Raw genomic sequence first — 24,899 nt, forward strand, 5'->3', positions numbered from 1 at the left:
AGGTGTTTGTGTTTCTGTGTGCACCAGGGTACTGTGGAGCTGACATAAAAGCACTTTGCACTGAGGCTGCTTTGATTGCCCTGAGACGCCGCTACCCACAGATCTACATGAGCAGTCAGAAGCTGCAGCTGGACGTTTCCTCGGTGGTTCTGAGCGCGCAGGATTTCTACCATGCCATGCAGAACATCGTGCCCGCCTCGCAGCGCGCCGTCACCTCCTCGGGACACGCGCTGTCCCCCGTCATCCGGCCGCTCCTGGAGCGCACCTTCACTAAGCTGCTCGAGGTCCTGCACAAAGTGTTCCCTCACGCTGAGTTCAGCCAGGCTGACAAAAGTGAAGGTATGTGGTTTAGGGTTTTTTTGCAAATGCTGTTTCAGTTTGCAAGTATTTCAGCTTCTCCTCTCCACCTGGCCTTAGGTGTGTATTTCCTTCAGTGTTGTTAGGATGTAAATATTTGCTTGGATATTGCATAATTACTTTTGCTGATTCCAAGTTGTAGAATCTAATGACCTGACCTGTACAGAGCAAGGTCCCGTAGGTGTGAGGGCCATCCATAAAAAAACTCACAAATTGACAATTCAAATACAAGAAATGATGGGGCATAATTAAAGGTCAGAACAACAACAAAAAAAACCAAATGGTGAGATAATGCTATTGAGTGTTAACAGGACCTGAAATTGGTGCTCCTGTCCTCAGCAATGGTTAGTTATCCCAAGTCCTTTGCTTGCTGGTGGTGCAGAGGCATTGGGGGGCTCACAGCTTAGCAGGTGTTTAGCTGAGGTACCTGAGCCTATGTAATGGTCATGTGCTGATTTATAAGTCCTGAGGCTTCTGTCCTTGTGAACTGGCCTGGTCCACTTCAGATCCTCCAAGCTGATTCTGTCAAGTGGAGAACTATTTGCTGTTTCGTCAAGTTAGCTTTTTTTGCCAAATTACTGTGTAAAACCAGCTCACTAAGGGGTCAGTGAATGCCAGAAACCTGCTGCAATAGGAGCAGTGTGGGTGCACCAAGGAAGCAAGGAGTAAGAAGGACTGTGGTTCACTGCTTTGACTGGCAATGAGTCAATAGGTTCTGGGATTTTTCTACCCGGCTTTTCTCTGAGACATACTTTAATAGTTACCCTGGTCATTTCTTGATGGTTGTACATTGAACAAGATACCTTGGGTTTGAGATCTGTTTATTCTGTTGTAGTCTACTATTCTTATCTGGGATCATTCTCATCCCCCAGCTCTGTAAACAGTACTTGGGATTGTGTGTGATTTACTTGAAAACAGCCCAGTCATAAAGCAAATCTGTGACAGCCATGAGTTTCCTCTCATTCCTGTTCCAGAGCACGCTTCCAGCTTGCAGCCCAGGCAGCTAAAGCTGATCCTTGTGCTGGCTGCTGCAGCTTCCAGCCCAGCTGTGCATTTTTGCTCCGTCCTTTCTGCTTGCTTCAGTACCTCAGGTCCTTTGTTAAACTGTTTTAGCCAGGAAACTCATCCAAAAATGATGTATTTATGTGTTTTCTGCTGACTGTGGGGTAACGAGGTTTTAACAAGTGTTGGAGTTGGCCAGAGATGGGCCCTTGGAGCATGTGGTGGTGGGTAGGGGGAAATGAACTGGCTTGCAGTTAGATCCTATTGGGCTCCCTCAACTGAGAGGTATTTAATATGCTTAAGTCTCTGTGTACTACTAACCTGTTAGTAGAACCCAATTTAGAGATTGTCGTTCTTGCTGAAGAATTGCTTTAGGTTCAGATTATTTTTTTTTTTGGTTACACTTTTTACATTCCTATTTATTATTGCTCATTAGTGCTAACAAATTGAGTTTGGAAGCTTAAGTTGATTTAAATAGTAGTTTTACTAGATAATTTGCTGCTATGGTACTTTTAAATGTTTGTAGATAGTTGATTTTGAAGATGCATAAACTGAGCTTTCTTTTAGCATTTCCTTTAGTTTTTTCTTACCCCCACTTTCAGGTACAATGATTATATGTAAATGTAGGTTATACAGTAGGGCTTCAAATTTTCTTGGATTCAAAGTTAAGTATATAGAACATACTTACAGGTCTGCTTACAATCTGCACATCAGGTTTTCTGCATTTCACTAAAAATTCCTCTACCTTGTAATTCAGAGAGTCATGTGCTTGAGTAGAGAATGTCACAGAGACTTGATGCTTGGGATTAAAAGATGAACTGCCTTTTAAAAGAATTGTGTACTTTAGGGAGAGAAAGTTGTGTCCAGTGCATGAGCAGAGGACTTACCTGTTCCTGCATTTGGTATACTGGAAATTCTTCCTGCATTAGGGACTGTTTTAGTGAGCCCAGAGACAGAAGGCCTCTGTCCAGTTGATTTGGAGGTCTCCATCCTTAGCTTTAGCTAAATATCCAGCAGTTTCTGTGCCATGTTTTCTAGCTCTGGTTTAGCTTTTGGCCACCTCTTGGGGTCTGCAAGCCTTTTTCATCTTTGCTTCTGAGGAATGATTGTCAGGTGTGTGGCTGCATCACAGCTTAACAAGAGATGTGGCACATCCTCATCCTATGGCAGCAGAATATCATGCTTGCCCAGTTTACTCTGAATCTGGTTTCTTACATCACACAGTTAGCTAAGGGAACCTTTGTTGTCTCTTAACAATTTTTCCTGGAACTCTGGGACAGGCTTTCCTGTGGCTTAGATGGCACCTCCATCTGACACTTAACACTGCCTTGAAGGCAATTTTTTTGTCTCATGGTGGTTTTTGATCAGTGTGGCAGACCTATGCCATTGCCTCATGTAAATGCAACGAGTCATGCAGTGGATTGGGTATTTGAGAACAGCACTTGGATCTCTCTATATTTCACACTTTTATTTCACAGCAGTCTCTTTTTTTAAGTGGCTGTGGCCAACCTGAGCTGCTGTTGGGATGTCTGGTGGTTGTCCTGAGCATCAGTGTGCTGCAGTGACTCTGGGCTGCTCTTAGGAATGCTGCCCATCCATTGCAGAGCATTTTCTTGCTCAGCAGAGCTGGCCTATGCAGTGCTCTGCTGTACAGCTGAGTGGCTGTGGCCATTTTCATCCCATCATTGCAAACTTCCTTCCCTATGGAAATGAGGAGTGGCCTTGCACAGGGCAAAAGCAACTCAGCTCCTTTCCTGGGGCAAATAAAGATTGTGCAGTACTATTTTCAAATCACACCAGGCAACTTTTAATCCCATTGCAGCTCTGGGAGCTAATTTAGCTGACTTTCAGCTGTTACCTGGTTGTTCTGTTTTAATGCCATATTAGTATTTTTGCACTTCTTTGTCTCTGCAATGTGTCTTGTGAATATAATCAGTCTTTGAGCTTTTTGTTTTTCAAGGTCTGTATGGGAAGTGCTTTAGTTCATTGTGCTACTATATTAGCAAAGAAATTAAAATAGGTAAAGGTATAGTATACCTTTATAGTATACCTTTTATAGTATACCTTATGGAATGTATTGAACTGATTCTGATAAAAACTAATTTGATATTCTTCAGCAGATTATCAGAGGGTGGAAAACAATTCTTCATAAACATATATTGTCTAGGTAGTCATGCTGAGAATAATTTTGGATGAAGTGTACCTGTGAGAATTTGGACACTTGGAACAAGTAAATAATTACAAAATTCTATGTAGTCCAAGGAATTACAAATTTTATAGCTTCAAACTTGAAAAGACCTCTAGCTGTGAAATAAACCCAAAGGAAGCATTTCCTAACAAGTTAAACTTTTTTGTGTTTGAGAAGTAATTCTAATTATGATTAGACTTCTACAGTATTTAATTTGTTTTAGTTTTTGAAGTAATAAGTACTTATTATTCTGAAGGCTGATATTTAGACAGTGTTAACTAATTTCTTCTCCATTTGAAGGTTTATTATAATTGACACAAAGAAAATTGTAATATCTTGTCTTGTTTGTTGTACTTGTACTTAGAAGTGATAAAGTTCTAATTAATACATCTCTTGGAACAGATGTACCAAGTCTAATATTAGATGATAGTGAAGATGAGAATGCTTCATCAATTTTTGAGACGAGCTGTCACTCAGGATCACCAAAGAAACAGTCATCAGCTGCTATACATAAACCCTACCTTCATTTTACAATGTGAGTGTTTCTCTAAATGCATCTAATTAGATAGATAAACCAGGAGATTCTTACATCAGGGGAGCTAAAAAAGTTGTTGTTTTGCTTTGGGGTGGCAATGGTGTTCTGTAATGGGAACATGTAAGTGCACACACAAGAGTTTTAGATGTGGGGGTGTTCTTGGGAAAGGCCACAGCCTGCACACTGGGATCAGAAATGTTTTTCAATATGTAGATTACGAATAAAGATGCTAAAAGCAATTTTCAATTGTAACAAATCTGAAAGATTAAGAACTGAGACGAGATGTATACCAGAATATTTTGCAGGGGTTGTGTGCTTTTTCTTGATTCAAAGTATGGTTGAGCTTTGGTGTATGCAGCTGTTTGGAAACATCATGTATAATGATTGTATTCAGCATTTCTAATGTGCTTTTTTCATTGATTTTCATTGAAAGTTTCAGGAAAACATGAATTTAGAAAATATATGTGAAATTTGGATGAGTGTTTCCTGTATAAATTGGACTGGTTACAGTAATTAACAATAATTAACATTTATTGGCTTTGTGTTAAGAATAGTTTTAGACTACTTTATGTGGTAGTTTCTGCAGGGAGTTTGCTGTATAAAGAAAATGAAGTTAGAAAAACTGTTCATTAGTGGTACTGTTTAGTAGAGCCATCTTGTGGAAAACTGCTAAAATGTTTGTGCTAAATAATAATGCCAGAACAGAATAGAATTTATGGATATCTAAGCCTTAAATCCTTAAAAATAAGGATTAAAGTTCAAAGAGTTGGAGGGACATAGCTAAGTATTCAAATGCCAAATTTAAGCTTTTATTGTGAGATTAGGAAGGGGGAAGCCAAACCCAAAACAACAGTATATATTTGCATGGATGTGTGTCTTTAAATAAAAGAATCTCAAGACTCTGTTTATTTTTGCAAAGTATATAAGCCTCTCTCAGTCTGTTTTCTAAACATTTTTGATTGTTATCTGTATATGTAACCACCACCACCAGAACTGCAAGCCAAAGGTCAGCAGTGTTCATTTCTGTCCCAAAAATGTTTAACATTAAGTAAGACCAGCAAATCTTGTTTCACTGCCCTAGTTCACCAGTAGAAATGCCTTAATGAGAGAGAATGCAAATTAATTAAAAACTTTCTTGTTTTATAAACATTTTTCTATAAATGGAAAAGACTTTTTAATGAAAAAACACATTTTTGTTTGTATGTTATTTGTCCATACAATTGGGCAAAAACACACAAGAAACAAACACAAAATCTCAGAATCCCTTCTATGTACTGCTTAGAGTTACTTCTCAACAACAAATAAAAACAAAAAATAAGTTTACCTTTGTAGTTTTTCTTTGAAGTCTTCCTTCTGTCTAGAAGTCTACTGATTAGAAGTGTACAAGTAGGCTAAAATACATGATGCATAATGATGTTATTCAACCCTACTCCAGGTCCTTTTTCTTAAATGAGTAAACTATTGGAATGTTCATTGGTTCTTGAAAATCTTGGGCAGCACTTAAGGGATGAAAAGATTGACCTGGGTTTCTTGAGGCTACTGAAGAGATATGTTAGTAGTTAAGACTGAACTAGAATGATTAAATTGCAGTCTTTACTGGATGTTCAATAAGTCTTTTTATATGATCAAGGAATTAGTTTTAAATAAACTGGTTTAATGAAAATTGGCATGAATTTAATATATGCATAGCTTCACATAGATGAGTTTGAATTAACTGTTGTGAAACCGAAGATGAGAGAAATCTTGAGTTATTGGCACCTGAAGTAGTATTGAGGGATAGTGGAGTTAGCTGATCTTTTTAAGCTGTTGTAGGAAGCTATTACACATTACTGAAAGTCTTATGGATTTAAAATATGTCCTATATATCCATCCATTGGTAACATTGGTGTTTTAATTGATTGTTCTAACTGTTTTGTTAGGTCAGCTTATCACCAGCCAACCTCTTACAGACCGAGATTACTGCTCTCTGGGGAAAGAGGTTCAGGCCAGACTTCGCACCTTGCTCCAGCACTATTGCACACCCTGGAAAAATTCTCTGTACACAGGCTCGACCTGCCAGCTCTTTATTCAGTCAGTGCCAAAACGCCTGAAGAGTCATGTGCACAGGTGATATTTCAGATTCCCTCCTAATGAGTCAATTATGCCATTTGGTTGCATCAGTATAAAGGCAGCCAGCTGGAATATAAGTGAAAGTCCAGGTTTTTGTCAGCTCCTTCTATTTTCCTGTTTAAAATAAAGAGGTCTCTAGAGGGTGATGGAAATCTCTCTAGTGACTGGTGAATGTAATTAAGTTTTTAACCTGGCCCCTCATTACATACCTAGTTCTAAGTAAGTTTAATCTGGGTATTCAGTGCCTGATGTTCATTTTATTAACATGTGTATGGATTGGTGTGCTGTGGTTCTAGGTTCATTTGCTTAGTTTTGAGTGTTTTACATTTCCAAATAGCTTTTGGTGAATATTGCATGAATTGCAAAACACTTTATTTTTCATCTTGATTGTTCAGTCATAGTAAGTCTTTAAAACAAAGTAGTTGCAGTGCAGTCTTCCTGGCACATTGACATAAAATAATTGAAGGCTGTAACTGAGAGTCACAAACACTTGTTTAGAAAGTCTTTAGATTATTCTCTTCTGCTGGAACATTTGTCTATAAAATACCACAAACATGAATCATTCTTTAATGTGCAAGAACTTTGTCACTCACAGCTGATGGTAACAATTAGTTCCTTAGTTGAAATATGACTGTTTCTTTTAATTAGATCTTTCGTGAGGCTCGAAGAACAGTACCCAGTATAGTTTACATGCCTCATATTGGTGATTGGTGGGAAGCTGTCAGTGAAACTGTGAGAGCTACTTTCCTAACTTTGCTGCAAGATATACCATCTTTCTCACCTATATTTCTACTGTCTACCTCTGAGTCCATGTTTAGTGATTTGCCTGAAGAGGTAAGTTTATTGTGGAAAGAGGCATTGGTAGGGGCTTCTGTGCTCTTCTGAAAGTTTTAATTGTGTAAAATAATTTTGTTTTGTAGTGGCTTTCTAATGTAATTTAAAATATGTCAAACAGAAAATAATTATTGAATGTCAGTAATTTTCCTTAATGAGAGATGTATGTCTGTATTACTGATTTTCATAAGCTCCCTGTTACTCTGCTGAGAAGACAAAATTGTTCATTTTGTCAATTGTTCTTTTTGACAAATGACTCCATTGTAATTAAATGCAGATTTAGTCTAAAGGCCTGACCTTGAGCTTTACATTTTCTGAAGCTCTGGATAGAAAGAGAGTTCCTGGTTTTTCTCCTTAACATTTTCTGTGATTTTTTTTTTTTTTTTCTGCTGCCCATTTACTCTCCTTTTGTGCAGTGTTGGCCATTGTTAGGATCATGGGATGCTGCAAGTTTCTTTACTATAGAAAATTCAGTGAGAATTATAAGTGTTTATTTTCCCTTTGCTGTGAGCACAGCTTTAGATAGAGTTTACTATCTCCTGTCCTGTGGCTGATTTTGAAAAGTTATGACTAGTATTACAATGTGGTGATTGTTTATGTCTTTTTCAGTGGGCGCTCATTTTTCTTATGTCTTTCTTTTTTTTTTTTTTTTTTTTAGCTGAAATGTATTTTCAGAATCCAGTATGAAGAGGTTTTTTATATTCAAAGACCAAGTGAAGAAGACAGATTGCGATTTTTCAAAGGCTTAATTCTTGATGAGGCAGCAATGCCCCCACCAAGAAGGAAACAGGCTGGTAAACTAAGTTACAGTAAAACCAATATCATCTGATCCTAATGTTTTATTTTGTGTTACTTTCCTTTTTAAAAAGGTGTGGGTAATTAACAGTCAGTTTAATTACCATGTGACAGCATTAATTAGTGCCCAGAATAACTTCCATAGTTACAGTTAACAGCTGTTGAAGATGGAGAGCTGTGTGGTCAAGGATGCAGTGATAGATCCACGATGCATATTAAACACACATAATGAAATTTGGAGTGGCATAATCCACTGTAGAGAGTGGAGCCACTGTACATTAACGTTTGCATTGTCTGATTTCTTGTTCTTTTCCCTAGCTCTTCGTGCCCTGGAAGTTCTTCCTCTGGCACTGCCGTGTCCTGCCCGGGAGCTGTCGGAGGCGGAGAAGCAGCGGATGGAGGACCAGGAGGAGAACACGCTGCGGGAGCTGCGCCTGTTTCTCAGGGATGTCACCAAGAGGCTGGCCACAGACAAACGCTTTAACATCTTCAGCAAACCGGTGGATATTGAAGAGGTCTTGTTTCAGTAATGTGCAAACAATGAAGTTGAAAATATTAGAAAAAGAATGCAAATTTAAAAAGGAAATGGTTAAATTAATTAGAAAAATAGATGTTTGATCCATGATCTGTCCAGCCTGAGATACTGATTTTTAGCTGGTGGTACAGTCACAGCTTCATTGAGCATGATCCAAGAATTTGTAACATGTTCTAATGCCAGTGACCCTTGGAAAAACCTTATGCGTTCCCACCTATTTTATAAACGAAATGAGCTTTTGAAAATGCCAACACTCTTATCCTTGCCAGTGCTTCTGAAATACTTGAAACCATAAATATAATTCTTTAATAGAAGCTTTTACAGCATTATAATCATAAACATGATAGTATTGGGAAAGTGATCTGTGTTCTGGAATGCATTCAGCATTAATAGTATTGTTGCATAATTTCAGCAGTAATGCTTGTGGATGCCATTAATCACAAATGGTAGCACATTATAAGGCATTAACTGGTTGATTATGGGCTGTACACACCTAACTGATGAGACAGTTTGATCTGCAAATCTATTTTCAGGTGCTGCTGTATGAAAAGGATTATGTTTGGTCTGACTTTTAGATGAGGTGTTGGCCCCCTGCAAGCTTTGCAGGCTTACTAACTGAAAAAAAAAAATCCCTAATTGCTTCTGAAGAGAGAAGCATCTCATTTGAAAGACATTAAAAGATGAATATGGGGCATCAGAAGACCAGCATGGTAAAAAGCAGATTTGGAGGGTAAATTCCTTGCAGGATGGAGCACACATATTTTATGGTCTAATGCAGTCATCTCTTAATTTGAGCTTTGCATAGTTTTCCATTGCTGACTGTTTTTGAAAGCCTGGTGAGCTGTTTAATGTGGCAACCTACAGTGTGAGCATGGTCTGAGCAGTTAACTTGGTTTTATTTTTCTTGTGAAACTGGGAGGTCCATTATTGTAGAAACTCTTTATACTTGTAGTGATGGTAGTTCCTTTCTGTCAAGAATTTGTGGTCTAAACTTACACGAATAAGGGCACGTAGAGAAAGAACAAGAAACTGTCCATGTTTTGTAGATGAAGAGAATAAAAATGTGAATTTGTTATTTGAAGACTTGCCAGAACCCTGCCAATATATCACAGCACCAGAAATCAAATGTAATCCTTTTCATCCCACCTGCTGCATTTAAGCACAGGACTAGCCTTTCTTTTTCTACAACAGCTTGTCTGCTTGACTTCCTTCGAAAATGTGTTAGGTTTGTTTCACTTCTGCTTGCACTGCAGAGAATGCTGCTGTGTGATAAGTCAAGGATTTTCTCAACTAAATCAGCAGCAATATTTAGAGCTTCCAGTGAAGATTTTCTGATGCTGTGCTAACAAGAAAAGGAAGCCTGTGGTTTAGCTTTCCAATCTCTGAACCAGATATTATCATGTTTCCATAAAGGGAGACAAAAAGAGAATTTTTGCCATTTTAATTTGTCAATATAAATTTCAGTGTGCCTATATTTAAGGAATTAGGTGACACATTTCTGTCCACTGAAATAATGCATTAGTGTTGGTTTATGTTGTAATGCATGTCTGCAGGCAATATATTAAAAAAAATAAATATATAGCCATTATGGCTTGATCTGAATATGTATTTAACTCCTAAGTGCTTTGGCAGTGACCATCATATGAGAATGATTTCAAAAGAAAAAACTGCAGTACTGTTCTAGATGCTGCCAAGTGTTTTTTAATTAATCTAAATCACACTGAAACATTCAAATACATATTTTTTTGTGAAGTAAATAACAAATTTAGAGATTTTTTGGGTGAACTTTGTTACAGCAGCTGTGCTGATGCATGTGACTGTTAGGGCTGAGACCCTTATGGTATCTTGAATTATGTAAAACACTTTTTAGTGTGCCCCACTGGTTGCTGAATATCCAGTTAAGATCTAAGCTCCTAGTAAACTGTGACACAAGGCTCTTTCTTTAAATTGTCCTTCTGTACAGCCAATCTAACATCTGCAATCAATAAAACCTGAATTTTCCTGTTTAATAAGTGATTGAAGAAACTATATAATAGAAGGTATTTAAAAGCTGATAATTTGGCTGTTAAGTTTAATGAGAACTTTACCTACAAAGTGAAAAAAATAGAGCTTCCCTAATTTTTCCTAGCGCTTCAAGTTAGACTGGTGGGTTTTGCATTTTCAGTCCATGACAGTGTTACAGGACCATAAAAATCTATGACTAAATCAGTATAAAATTAAAAATGCATTTACATTAAAGGGTATTGCTTCAAAAAAACTGTTTAATTAATTTTGAAAGATAAATTGGTGAGGAAAGAAAAGCAGATTTGGAAGGCCTGTGTTTTTAGCCTGATAAAACTTCCATTTTTAACAAATTTGCTTAGAAATCAAAATGTTTAGATACTGTCCTAGAGCTAAGCATGTGGAATGAATCAGAGTGTAAAGATGTGATTGTCAGTGTTCAGTAAGAATCCATATGGTCCTGTGTCATTTCTGTGTGCTGTTTGTTTATAGGTTTCAGATTACCTTGAGGTTATCAAAGAGCCAATGGACCTATCAACAGTAATAACCAAAATTGATAAACACAACTACTTAACAGCCAAGGATTTTCTAACAGACATTGACCTGATCTGCAGCAATGCATTGGAGTACAATCCAGACAAAGATCCTGGAGGTAAGAACTGGCTTCTTTTTGGCCTACATAGACCTGACAGCCTGGTACTTAATCCCACATTCTGTTGCTATTCAGGCATTTAGATAAGATGCATTCTTTGTGATGATTAGGATATGCAAGTCCTTAGGGGTCTGTGCTTTTAGTATTCTAAGGCATGGAGTGCACTGGGGGACATTAGAAAAGCAGGTAAACTGCAGCTTTCAGAGCTGTTTTCTAATAAATTATGTTTTGTAGTTCCCTTTCAATTCTGATAGCTCCTTTTTGGTGTCTAGACTTTGTATATGCAACAAAACCCCACCATCATTTGGAGAGCTCTGTAGAGAATCCTCCCACAAACTGGCAGTGGTCTGCTGTATTTCCATGTTAGCTTAGAATGTGAAATTCTTACACAGAAGTTAAGATCTCTGTATTTGGGGATAGAAATAAAACAGGATAAATCACCAGGCAAGGATGTCAGTTGCAGCTGATTAGGAGAGATTAGACAGAATTGTCTTGACAAAGTGTGATGGGATGCTTTCAATTAAAAAGGAATTTGTAGACTGAAATGCATGTAAAAGCTGTTCACTCTCCAAACTAAGGAAAGAACATCTTGTGTGCTCTTTGCTAGGGCTGTCTTACAGTGCACATTGCCGAAAGAAAACCTTTCAGCTGGCAGCTTCAGGAGTCATCAACAAAGCATCAACCTAAAGCACCCTTTTGATGTAGAGTTCTATTTAACATATGTGGTACTTGGAGATTAAGGTCCATCTATAAATGTAGTCCAATGTGTTAAAAAGTTTTTTGTGAGATCTTGTGAAATTCCTTTAGCAGGTTAAAGCCTGATTCTTCGTTATTTTTCTTCTTAAATTTTTGGTTTTCTGAGGCATTTTGTAAGTGTCTCATGTGGACTAGACACGGTATAGTCTGGTCAGACTTGTTTCACATTGCTTTTTGAACCTGGTTCGCATTTGTAGAAGATTTACTACTTCTTCAGTTTATGATTAACTATTTTCTTTCAACTAGAAAAGTCCCTTTATTTTGTGTTCTTGATTACACACTTTTGAGGACTTCTAATTTGTGGTTGACATGAACTAATTAAAGGTCTTGATGGGCACTGGCATTCAGAATGTATCTGAAAAGCACCTGTTTAGGGATATTTTGATTTTCCTTGCTGTCAGAACTGAGCTAGGAGAAATTGATCTGGCTTTTTCTACGCTCAGTTTTGGATAGGAGGTAATGAAAAATTGTTTTGTCCTCTGCTGTTAATCACAGATTGTGTATTGCTCTCCTGGCAGGCAGGATTTCCTGGGCTGTTGTGTGAACACACCTGAAACAGCACATTCTGGCTGTTCAGAGGAAGCACTCCATACATTCAGATGCATTCATTAAATGAATATTAACATATAAATGTCGACATTCTTTGTAGCTGGACATACATGCTTGCCTCTGCTTCATGCTTGATTTTGCAGAAGACAGGTTCTGTAGTAAGACGTGTTGGGGTTTGCTTGCTCTATTGTTTGACTGGGAAATATTCTTGAAGGCATGGGAACATAACCATTGTATGTTGGACATGAGTGTTTGCCTCACTGAAACACTGTCTGGGGGAAAGCCTTGCCCAGCACAGGATTAGAGGAAGGTAGTGGTTCAGTCAAACCCCAATTTGATTCCTTTTTATTTCTCTCCCCTTCCTTCCTCCTTTGCAAGGGCTTCTTAAAGTTTATTGTCTGACCAAAACTTTGAAGTTTAATATCTCAAAAAGACAGCTGGAATGAATGCAGTGTAAGAGTTTTTGTGATCATAAAACATAATGCTTCACAAATATGTGGGCAAAACCTTCCAGCTTTCAGTAGGTTTAAATGGACAGTAGTTTTCCCCCGAAAATGTTGGGCTCTTTTGAGCTGGATACTGGATAGTCTCTTTAAAGCTGTAAAACCTGCTGTTTCTAGAATTACAAATACTGTGAAATAAATATTTAGTGATATTCTTAATTGTCTTTAAAGATTATTGAAACATCAAGTCTGCTGGTTATAGAATATGTTCTAGACATTAATGTTGATGGTTTCTGTTGAATTACTTGCAACAGCTGGAAAAAGTAATTCAGTATGGTTGGATTGACAAATTAAATATGTTTGTACTGAAGTCAAACAATGAGTGTTGTAGGTTTCGTTGAAAAACTATGTTCTAGGTGTCAATTTTCTCCACATATGGGCTTAGTTATTAAGTTACTATTACTTTTCAGCTTTCAGTGGTGGAATAATTTGTTTTGTGTGTTTCAAAGGTAGAGGAACTGGTCTGTTTTTTCCTGAGTTGCATTTAGGCTTCCAGCATGGGCAATTTGTTCTGTTCCCCAAACAGGCCTGAAAATGTAGCACACTTGAGGTTTGTTTCTTGCCAGTTTTTTTATTTTTTTAATGAATTAAAATGAGGAGCAGCTATTCAGTGTAAGGAATAAAATAATGTGTTTTAGCACAATTTTGATCAGTTGCTAAATAATAATTAAGCAATAATTTCAGGTTAAAGAAAAAAGCAACAGAGAGGAACTGAGTGAGCTAGGTCTGCCTTAAAGATGCAGATGATGTCCAGTGTGATTTTCAGGCAGTGTAACTGAATATTCCTAGACCCCAGTGGGTAAATTAATTCCTGGACAAGTCTCCTGTTATTTTGGAACTCTTTGCACTCTGCTCCATTATACTGTGTAGATCTGCCTGTGAAAACCAGCTCCACTTTATGGCAAGCTGATTTAGGTGTGTTTATCATTCACTGTTTGCATTTGTTTATAGATGCCACCGTGGATTAAAGTAACAATTTATACTTCTGAAAATGCCCATATCTCTTCAACAGCTGGGTTGTGATTTTTAAGTGTACTGTGGTATTGATTCATCTGCATTTTCATACATCTGTAATTTTTCCCAGTTACCTCTGTTTGTATCAGTGTTGTAATATACAATACAAACCAACACAGAAATGCTAAGGAATTTTTGTAATTTTGCTAAAAAATTGTTCTGTCCTGTTTTCTAGATAAAATAATTAGACATAGAGCATGTACTTTAAAGGACACTGCTCATGCTATCATTGCTGCTGAACTGGATCCAGAATTTAATAAGATGTGTGAAGAAATCAAGGAAGCAAGAAGAAAAAGAGGTATGTTTAACTTCAGTTATCATAACACAGCACATATAGAGGCTCTCTATAGACAGATAGGAATGGGCTCATGTTCACAAGCCCTGGACCTTGTGGGGAGCTTCAAACACCCCAGTATGTATTGAAGGGACAACAGAGAGGGCAGAAGAGATTCAGGAGGTTTCTAGAATGGGTAGAGGACAACTTCCTTCTCCAAGTCATAGAGGGGCCACCAAGAAGAGATGTTGTGCTGGACTTTTTCTCACCAACAAGGAGGGACTGGTAGGGAATGTGAACCTCAAGAGCTGCTGGGCTTTTCTGACCATGAAGTGGAAGAGTTTGAGATCCTATGGGCAGCAAGAAGGGTGCACAGCAAAGTTCAGTGCATTGAACTTCAGGAGAGCAGGCTTCAAGGGATCTGCTTGGTAGAGTCCCATGGGAGAAAGCTGTGGAGGGAAGAGGGGGCCAGGACAGCTGGCTAATACTCAAGGATTGCCTCCTCCAAACTCAGGAGTGATGCTTCCCAACAAAGAGGAAGTTAGGTAAACACATCAGGAGACCTGTGTGGATAAACAAGTTAAACACAAAAGGGAGGCCTGCAGAGAGTGGAAACAGAGAAAGGTATCCTGGGAAAACTACAGAGGAACTGAGCAGTCAGGGGTCAGGCTAGGAAAGCTAAAGCTCTGAGAGAATTCAACCTGGCCAGGGACAAGGGAAAAAAGAAAAGCTGCTGTACATATATGGGATACAATTTACAGATCTCCATACAAAAATTTAAATTTTATATGAAATAGATTGCATGTCAGATTCAGACAGTGCAGGTTAAAGGGTGACTGAGCTTGAAACCCCTCCACTTTTTCCTATTTTGTGAGCTGATCTCATAAGACATCATCATCCTTTCCAGAAGAAGGATGCATTGCCTACTATTACAGACAGTACTGTAGAACCTGGTGAACAGTAAATGTTAGGGTTGCTGTAATAGCTTCTGATGTGGATGTGATGGAACCAGAGCCATGTTCTGAAAGTGCCTGTAATATGGTATAATAAGAATTATGGGAAGGGAGAATAGCCTTTAAACCACTATATTTTTAGTTGACCCTGGCATATATGCAAGTGTAGTTTTGGAGATAATGTATTGATTTTTTTGATTAAGAAACCCTTGCAAGTCTGTGTACAGCTTCTAAAGTGACCAGGGAAAATTATCAAAAGTCCTAACATATTCCAGGTGTGGCAACAGTGCTCTGTTTACATTAAAAAAAGTCTACCTCCATAGAGAAGTTTAAAAGTTTTGAAAGTTGAGAAAGGTTGAAAATCACTGAACTATAACATTAGAACAAAATTTCATGCTGATTTAGGGATTACTGATTTCAATAATTCCAGCTTTACCTTGACAAGGTGTTTCCTGCTTTGGTATAAAGCTCCATTATTTGATTTCTAGGTTGAATTGGCTGGTCTTACCTTTCAGCTGCTGATTCTTGAAATACTTCTGTTGGTAGAATGAAGACCCTTTATTAATAAATTTCTTTGAACTATGCAAGTATCTATAGGCTTTCTCTTCTTTAGGTTAAAACAGATACAATTCTTTGTATTTTCCTATTCAGTCATGTGTGTTTTTGTCTAATTTTGTGCAAGCTTCCGATGTATGTCTTGAATTGTGGATAAATGAACCAATTGTAATTCGCCATGGCTGTAAAACAGAGCTAATATAATGCCTTCATTTCTCCTCTGTACTTTCTATTAGAAAGACAAGAATATTCACAATTCTGGCTGCAGTGTCATGCTGTGAGCTGTGCTCAGTTAATTATCCAAGTCCCCATGACTGTTAAAGGTTATTGCTTCCGAGGTTAAAGTAAATGTTTGTAAGGGCTCTTTGTTACAGAGAATGACTCTATGGCTTGAAGTCGTTTCTTGCAAGTTTGCAAGAACTGGAATGCTGCCCTCCTTTTTGTGGCAGTGGCCCAGTAATAGATATTTCTGGGGGCAAAGCCTGCAGACTGTGTTGAAAGAAGGGCAGTGTCTTAAGTCATAATTAAGGCTGATGTTAGCCCCAGTTTGTGGGACAAAACAACTCACAGACAGGAATGGGCAGGATTCAAAGTGATTCAGTACATTGGCATGGAAACTGTTACAGTGCCACAGGTACCTGCAGGTGACACTTGAAGATGCTTGTGCTTCTGGGCCACACTTGGTGGTTTCAATGACAACTTAGCTCTGCAGTTGGTCCAGTTCTAGGATGTGCAAGGCTGAGATCACTGGCTAGGTTAGCAAAGAGTGCTAACCAAAGCAAGTCCAAAAGACTCCAAATGCATGGGAGAAGCTGTGTTAGATGAACTGTTTATGAACAGAAGAAAACATATCAAGCTCTGGAGGTCTGAGGAAGCCTTATGCTGGAAGGCAAGCTCAAGGGATCAGGAGTTGTGTCAAAGGCTGGTGATGCAGAACACCTGGATGGTAACACTTCAGGAATGTATTCTTGGCACTAGCCATTGTAATGGAGGGAAGGGATGTGAATGCTGATCAGTTCTGCCATTATTCTCATTTTGCTCTAAAGGATATCCTCAGCAAGACAGATCAGGACAATCAGAGTGCATCTGCTTGTCTAGACTTTGACATGTACCCTATTTCAGATCAGTTTCAGCAAGAGATGAAAAAAGCTAAAAAACACCATATCAATTTTCTTCACAATTTTGTTAGCAAGTTACTTAGCATCTTACACAGTTGTAAAATGGAAGATATTTTCTGCATGGCTTTTTTCCCACAACTTTCCTGGTGATTTTGGGGCTGTGGATGTGGTAGGGATTTTTTCGTTGTTTGTTGGTTTTGTTTGTTTTTTCCCACACATCTTCCATTTTTACTTAGTACTCTAACTGCTGACCAGTCTCAAAAGTGCTGCACATAAACTGTACAAAAAAATCAGTATGTAGAAGTCAAACTAGAATTTCTTGTTACTCTGTTACTGAAATGAAGTACTGTTGTGGAAAAATGTTAAGCCTGAGGACAGCAAGTTTTAAGTTGGTAAATTAAGAACATTAAAATATAACCTAGACTACTGAAATTTGCAGCTACTTGTGAAGACCAGCAAATAAAAAGGTAGAAGTTATAGTTGTTTTGAGTAATGAAATTTGTTTGATACGCAGTTTAAAATTTTTATAATAGTACCTAAAAACCTATGCTATAATTATTAATTGGGAGATGAGAGATTCTGTGTGAATCTTTTAATTTGTGCATACATAAATTTTGGAGCTTCTTATCAGCTCTTGATCACTTGGTTCTGGTTTCTATTGGAGACATGGTATAACATTTTGAAGACCATTTTAGTAGATGGATAGGAAATCCAAGTTCACAAATACAAAACTTCAGATATTCATTTATGTCTTTAAATTGTGCTTAACCAATATGAAAGTTTGCTTTTTTAGAATTTAATTAAAAAACCTATGAAGCAGTAGAAGCTATGAGATGAAGTTATATTACAGGAAGCAAACCACACTTTTTCTTAAAAGCAGAATTGCATTTTCTTAATTTAAGAGCTCATATTGACTCTGAAATTGATCCATTTTACATAACAAAGATCCCAGTGACAATACAAGGTTCTTATTCAGATATTCTTTTTGATATGCCATACAATGCCATTATGAATTGCCACTTATTTTAAAACTATCTGTTTAATGTAAGGGAAAGATTGAAATGGTCAGTAAGAATTTACTTGTGGAAGAAATATGAATAGAGGGGTCAATCTTTGGGGACCCAGAGTTTGTGAGAGACAGTCACATTTTTCTAATCCATCAGAGCTGACAGTTTAAGACCATGCAACCGGTAAGTTGTTTTGTCAGCAGAAACCAAATATTGTTTATTCAAATCTTTATTTTGAGTGTCCAGCTAAATATTAATGGATGTATTCCTATTGCAGTATGGTGTTCTAAGTTTCTCCTTTGATTCAGTGGCTTCCTGCAGCTTGGTTTATTTAAATAGGTATGGTTGTCTTTTGCCTGCAGGCTTCTCAGTGCCAGCAGAACAGGTAAATCCTCACGGTTCCACTGTACGGAAAACGGAAGCCAGAGTTGAAGAGGCATTTCGGAGCAAACAAAAGCCCACCATGGCCGTGTGGCCCAACTCCACAAATAAATGTGCTTGTAAGTACCTTGGGTGATTACTGTGCACAATTAGAGGTCCTTTCAATGGCAGACATTTAAAATGTGTCTCTACTGCTGCGTACTGATTATTTCCAGAAGTAATTTTAGGCATGAAACATATGTAACTAAGAAATACTCCTTCTAGGAGTACAACTTCTGCCCAAGAAGTTGTAAAGAAGCAGGATTGCTAGTTTTGTGATAAAGAATAATTATTTTTCTAATGCAGTATGACTATTTTGCATTTTTCATTGTAAGAGACTGTTTTCAGTGTATGACAACTCACATCCAATAAGAAGAAAACTTTCCAGTAGTTTGATGAGTTTTCAGGTTTGTTTACTCTGTGTATTAGCAGGTAAATACTTCTACACTGCTTAATATTCTCTCACCTGCCCTGCATTGAATTGCTACCTTCAATACATTCAGCGTCATGCTGAAAGCTAGAAAAGAGATTACAAATTTAACTATTTTCCTTTATGGCAATGGTTTTTACCAGTCAATAATCGTTACTGGAGGATGTTAAGATATACTTCCTGGAGCCTACTGTATGAATCCAGTTAAGTGATCAAAATCTCTAGGATTGTGAGGTGTAATTGGGTAATCACAGTTACTGCTAATTATTTTCAAGAGGTAAGTTGACTAGAACAGGCAAATACATAGCAGATGCTTTCACTATAAACAGAATAAAGACTGTGAGAGAAAGTGAGTATGGGAGATATACTGATAGTTGGACATGGATTTCCTGCTGAAGATAGAGTTCATTATTAATCTATTATTAGTAGCATTATCAATTATTGCTGATTGATGGCAAACTGATCGAAGTGGACAAATTTTCATTTTGGTCTTTATGCTCTCTTCATGGTGCTTTTCCTTGATGAGAAATCGTTTTCTAGGCATGGTGATAACTGCCCAGAGATGAACATTGTTTATATATGAATGATAGTGTTGATGTCAAATGGTTTAATTAATTAGAGGTGTATGATTTTATTTCCCGAAGCTGTAATTTCTTCCATTAAAGGAATTAAAGTCAATTGTACAGAATTATGGTTAGAATAAATTGTTATATTATAAATTGATGATGTGGATCCAAGCTGTTCTTTATTCATTTGGCAGCTCGTGCAAAACAGAGGGTGTAGGGAAGGGATTCCCAATTAATTTTTTTAAATATCCTGTGAAGTCCTGGATGGAGATTCTCCCTCTGGCTTCTCTGCAGAGCACTTTGCTGGCTGTGCATGCTGAGCAGCAGACGTTGGGGTTTAGAGACCTCCAAGCTGGACATCCCTTGGGAAGGAGGAGAGCAGCCCTTGCTGCTGACTTGCATCCAAAGCAGCTCTGGTACCTCTCTCGCTTCCCCTCTGTTAAGGAGGCAGCAGCAGCTGTTTGAAAACTCAAGCCATCAGCTGCAGGAAATTGCCAGCATCTCTGTGTAAACAACAAAGTTACTGTTAAGGCACTGATCCTGTTGGTATTTTTGTGATCTAGCTTGGAAGGCAAGAAAATTCGAGGCTTAGTGGTGTTTGGGTCTACAATCAAATGAAAATTTGCCTTTTAAGGCTGAGTCTGGGAAAGGTAACTAGTCCAGGAGGGATGTGATGCATCTAGTAATCAAGAGAGAGAACCAGGAATTGATGAGCAATCAGAAGTCTGCAGAAAGGATTCAAGTAGTACATGAGCACTCTTGAAGATTGATGTGGTCAGTTCAGCAGAGACCAGAAATGAGGAACAGAAACGGTCTTAAAAGGGTACTTGGAGGATAGGCTATAGAAGGATGAGAGCAGAGCTGAGCAGATTCTGCTCAAATAGCAGAAGATGAAACTGTGGATTGTCATTGTTTAAATGGAAGAAGTAAGTTTGGAGAAGGGATTTCTGAAGAGGGATTATTCTAGAGGGAGAGTGGAATTTTTTATGGTCACGAAATAATATTTTTTAAGACTATAATGTATTGCACAATCAGAGTAACAAGAAAAATTATTGAAGTATTTTAATTAAGCTGGATAAAACCATACTTTTCAATAATTCTGAAAATAATTGCATGTTTTCTGCTGTTTGAACTTGAATTAATGTTTTCCCTTAGAGGAATCTATGGAAAGAATCATCAATCATAATATTACTTTCCTGATCAGTTCTTACTATTTTTTAGGAGCTTTGTTTTACAGTATTTTAGAAAAGAACTGCAAAAAGGTTAATTCAGATGACAAACCTGAGAACTCTAAAAGAAATTATTGTCAGGTATCTTCTCTAAAAACAGAGAAGATTGCATACAATGCAGCAGCCTTGCCAAATTTAGGGTCCAGCTCTGGGCTATTACAGTAGAGAGCTGGATTATTATGTGTTGGTTTGTTTTCTGAGGCTATACATTTATATAAAACTTCATTTGGTTTTTTAGTTACCTATTATTTTGTGATTAATTTAATTTTTCTGATGTATTTTAGATACTTTGTTAATTTGATTAGACCAGATGGGCTGTTGGAAATGGGGTGCATAAATGATTTTTCTGATTGAAGGCATGGTGATACACATTCCTGAGTTACGTTTCATCAGCAACTCCCATTTCCCCTGTTGAAGGTACAGCTGTGTGGATTGTGACCCACAGTATAGATGAGTTTTAAAAGTATTGAATTACTAGAAGTTGCTGAAAATCTATTTGGGAAGGTTCTACCACAATTTAAAAGATTTCTGTTATCGACTGTGTATATTGAGAAAAGTGCAAGTATTCTGGTGGGAACTTGGAATGGGACAGATGTCAGAAGTCTGATATAAAGAGTTTTATGATTATAGAATTGCAAAATTACAGTGGTTGGAGGGAACCTCTGGAGATGTTCTAGTCTAGCTCCCCTCAGTGGTGGTTGCTCAGGGCTTTGTCAAATTGTGTTTTGAACACCTCCAAGAATGGGGGCTATGTGTCATGCCAGGGAACCTCTTCTAGTGCTTGTATACAAACAATAGATTCTTTTCTTAATTTTGAGTGTCGTGTATTTCAGTCTGTGTCCATTGCCTCTTGCCATTGGGCACTGTTGAGAAAAGTCTTATTTTGCCTTTGTATGGAGCTGTGTGTATGGAGCAGTGTGCTGTTTGCTGTGTTTGCTAAATTAAGTGGTTTAGATAAAAGTTAGTTCAGAAATCATTAGCATCTCTTTAATCATTGGGATCTTGTATAATAAAACTGTATCCAACTGCTCCATTTTGCCAGTAGATGGGGCATGGCACATACTATTTTACTGTCTTGCACTTGCTTCCTTTAGTGTTACATATAAATAAACTCTATGGGGAAGATTTAGCTTTGCATTCTTATCTTTTTTTTGCAGCATTTAATGATAATATATTGTAGTGATAGACTGCAGATTTTATGTTTTCTTCATAGAGAAGATGTTTTTTATGTCCTATGATAAATAGCATAGCTGTGAAAATGGCATTTGGAGCAAATAAAGAAAATTTAAATCCTTTGTGTTATGCAAACTATTAAAAGTATAAGTTTTATATGAAAGTCATTTTATGAAATATGAAGTAAACACACTGCTAACTTTTCCCAGTAATTTAAGTGATTAGTGGTCTCTCTAGAACAAACTGTAGAGATACCAAGCTAGGGTCTAAAAAACTAGCAGAAAACATTGTTTCTAAATAAGAAATATTTTCTTTGCCTTTCTGTTTTGGGTTTTTGTTATTTTTTTTTTGGTTGGTTGGTTTTTGGTTTGCTTTTTTTCACCCCCAAATGGGTGATCTTTGCTGTCCTGTGGAACACATTGTTTCTGCTTTATCATGGAAAGACTTTTGTTTCCTCTGGAGTACTTTTTAAAAAAGATTTTTAGAAAGAAAAGGTCTTTCATTTACAGTCCTTCTCAGAAACTCTTTTATTCTCAGTCTTTGTCCAATTTTCATTTGTTTAGTGTCTCTTCTGTGACATGTTGCTGTTACAGTGGTGTCAGTGATTGCTGTACTTCAGGCTTCTGGGACTGCAGCACACCTTATCAAAGGACATGGCAGACCAGATGCCATATGGTTTTGATAATGTGAACTATTTTCTCTTTTTGATCTGCTTCTTGGTTTGTATTCAAAAATTGGATATTGGAAAATTAAGTCATTCAGAGGGTAACATGACAACCCTAGTAGCTGCTGTTTTTGTCACTTACCCTGTATTTGCTTCTATTTAGTTTTTCTCCTCCTGCTTTCCAGATTTGACTTGGATTAATTCTCACTTGAGATAGAGGCAAGTACTGTTATTTGATAAGCGCCATTAAAAAAGGTTTTCTGGAATGTGAGATATCTTTACTCAGAGCTGGGACAACTGTCTCTTTTTGTCTCTTTGCCATTTTGTTCTGGGTAGCGTAGGAGTTGGCATTCTGAGTGGGAGTGGTTTGATCTCTTGTGCATGATGCTGCCTTCAACCAGATGCTATAAAAGAAGGTTGCAAACATTTGAGAAATATTATTTTTTTTCATGCCTGATTTTGAAGGAAATACCAACGTAGCTGATGATTCCAGGCTGCTTAACAGTTCTTTTAAATCCCATAGGCTTTTAAATTCTTTTAATTTAAAATGCAATTTAGTGAATTTGTGGGAGTTCTAATAAATCTTGACTACCTGTTCTTTTTTGGGATCCCATCAAACTTTTGAACTCAGTGATATCTAGTGACAAATAAATTTTCTTTCATCACTATTAAATACTTGCCTGTTGAATTAATCAAGTGTCTTTTTTCTCTGACAGAGGGTTGAGTGGGTTCTACAATTTACCTATCAGTGACTTTTTTATATTCTCTTGTTCTCTTTTTTATAACTCAGTAATGCAAGATGGCTCAGCCTCTTAAAGTTTCCTTGAAAGCATTATCATCACCTTTCTTACAAACATGGTAAAAAGATCTTCTGAAGTAGTTTGGCTTTTTTTTTCCCCTTTAAATGTAGTGCACAAGTGATGTAATAAAAACAGTTTGCAGACCCGATAGATCCTTTCCTTTGTCCCTTTTGAAAACTGTGGCAACGTTTGCTTTAAATTGTTTTAAGACTAAGTGTTTCTGTCTGCAGAAGTAATGAATTTTCTTAGGATTATTACCCATTTATTAACTTCAGATTTTGCCTCCTTGACCACCCAGTAGCCATGATTCTTTATTGTGTTTTTTCATGGCTCTCTTGCAGCAGGAAGGTGTCATTCAGTAGTTCTTAAGAGCCAACTGAAGGTACTAAGGATGTGCATAGCTGCAATAGCTGCTACTGTACAGAGCTAATCAGCAGAGGGGTAAATAAGCAGATCTGTAGAGGTGGAAAGTCTAGAAATTATCTCCACAGATGATATTAATCTGATTGTCTCTTCTCTTTTGACTTCATTTGCCTCTTTAATTTTCCAGCGTGACTGTCTTGGCATGTATTTTGCTAACGTAATTACTCTGGTTTCATGTCAATTATATTTTTATCTTGGTTTCCCAAGAAAATCATACCTGTGCTCTCTGTCCGTCTCTGCTCTCCTAGTAACTTCTGAATCATTTAGCAGAGTTCAGACAGATTTGACAGGAGTTGAGAGCTGAAAGATTAGATTCCTGCAGGTTTTGTGAAAATTGGTAGCTGAACAAATGCACGTGTCTACTGCACGAAAAGGAGGTGGATTGAGAATGGTAGTTGAGCAGGTGAAACATGGTACTGACCAGGCATGGCATGCACACCTCAGAGGGAGTGTGTCCTGTGTCCTGTTCAGCTGGGGTGGGGAGGAACAGGAGACACTGGGATAGCTCATGAGAAATATTGGCAAGAGTTTGAGTGGAGAGCGTTATTGGGGATGGTAGGGGAAAGCAGTTGACTGGGGAAGAAAATACTGGGAGTGCTGCAGCCAGGATTGGTTTTGTACCTATATCAACTCCTCCTTATGAAACTTCACTCCTCCTTGTTGAGTAAAACTGCCCAGGCTCTTAAAGTATTTGTTTACAAAATGTAAGCTGTTCTATAAGGTGATAAAGATCATAAATATGTGAAGTTGTTACATGCAGTTCTTTTCATGTATTTGTCAGTTCTGTGGCTTGAGTGCCCTCCATCTAGGGGCAGAAAATGACATCTTTTAGGGATTAGTTCCACAGTCACTTTAAGCTGGTCAAACTGCAGGTCACTGCTAAAGAGGCTGTCTTGTCTTGTCACTGGTGGCATATTCCCACCACGTTCCCTGTGCCAGCACTGTCATTCATGAGTTGGAAAACTAACCCAGAAAAAGCCCAACAACCTAATGTTTCAGATGGATTTAGTTCCCTTATCTGTTTTACTGCAGGAACAGTAGTGCCGGCACAAATTAGGCAGTGGAAATGCTATAGCTGGCTTTGGAGGGAGAAATGGCTTTGTTAGTGGAAGCTGGCACCTCACTTTGCTTTTTAAGCCATTGTGGAACTCTGATCTGTTCTTTCTTGCTGCTTATCTCTGACTGCAGTTTGGGACTTTGTGAGTAGAAACTCCAGAGACTTTCAAGTGGACTATTTAGTGCCTCTTGCTAAGGAATGTGGAGCTACTGGAAGTAGCTAAATTACTGTGGCAGGTACATAGATATCCTGGATGCTGTATAAGAGAGTGTAAGTTGCTGGTTATAAGTGATTTCTCAAGGCTTTGAGTTACTTTGCACATAAGACATCAGAGAGATATTGAGGGTTTTGATCATGGAAGGAAAACTTAAAACACGTGAATTGCTTTAAGTGGTTCTTG

At 37.8% G+C, this 24,899-nt stretch overlaps 1 protein-coding gene across 3 annotated transcripts in view; it reads left to right on the plus strand.

Annotated features, from left to right (window-relative positions):
* ATAD2B (ATPase family AAA domain containing 2B) overlaps positions 1-24,899 on the plus strand; it is a 73,824-nt gene that overhangs the window by 36,264 nt on the left and 12,661 nt on the right. For 2 of the 3 annotated variants that reach the window (XM_056486810.1, XM_056486813.1), the window contains exons 16-24: positions 28-339; positions 3,950-4,082; positions 6,002-6,188; positions 6,840-7,025; positions 7,684-7,819; positions 8,139-8,335; positions 10,849-11,008; positions 14,006-14,128; positions 18,100-18,237. In XM_056486810.1, the coding sequence (XP_056342785.1) occupies positions 28-339; positions 3,950-4,082; positions 6,002-6,188; positions 6,840-7,025; positions 7,684-7,819; positions 8,139-8,335; positions 10,849-11,008; positions 14,006-14,128; positions 18,100-18,237 (1,572 nt within the window). The remainder of the gene's footprint in view (positions 1-27; positions 340-3,949; positions 4,083-6,001; positions 6,189-6,839; positions 7,026-7,683; positions 7,820-8,138; positions 8,336-10,848; positions 11,009-14,005; positions 14,129-18,099; positions 18,238-24,899) is intronic. The other variant, XM_056486811.1, reaches the window with a different exon arrangement.

Source organism: Oenanthe melanoleuca, chromosome 3, assembly GCF_029582105.1.
Source record: "Oenanthe melanoleuca isolate GR-GAL-2019-014 chromosome 3, OMel1.0, whole genome shotgun sequence".
Classification (NCBI taxonomy): Eukaryota; Metazoa; Chordata; class Aves; order Passeriformes; family Muscicapidae; genus Oenanthe; species Oenanthe melanoleuca.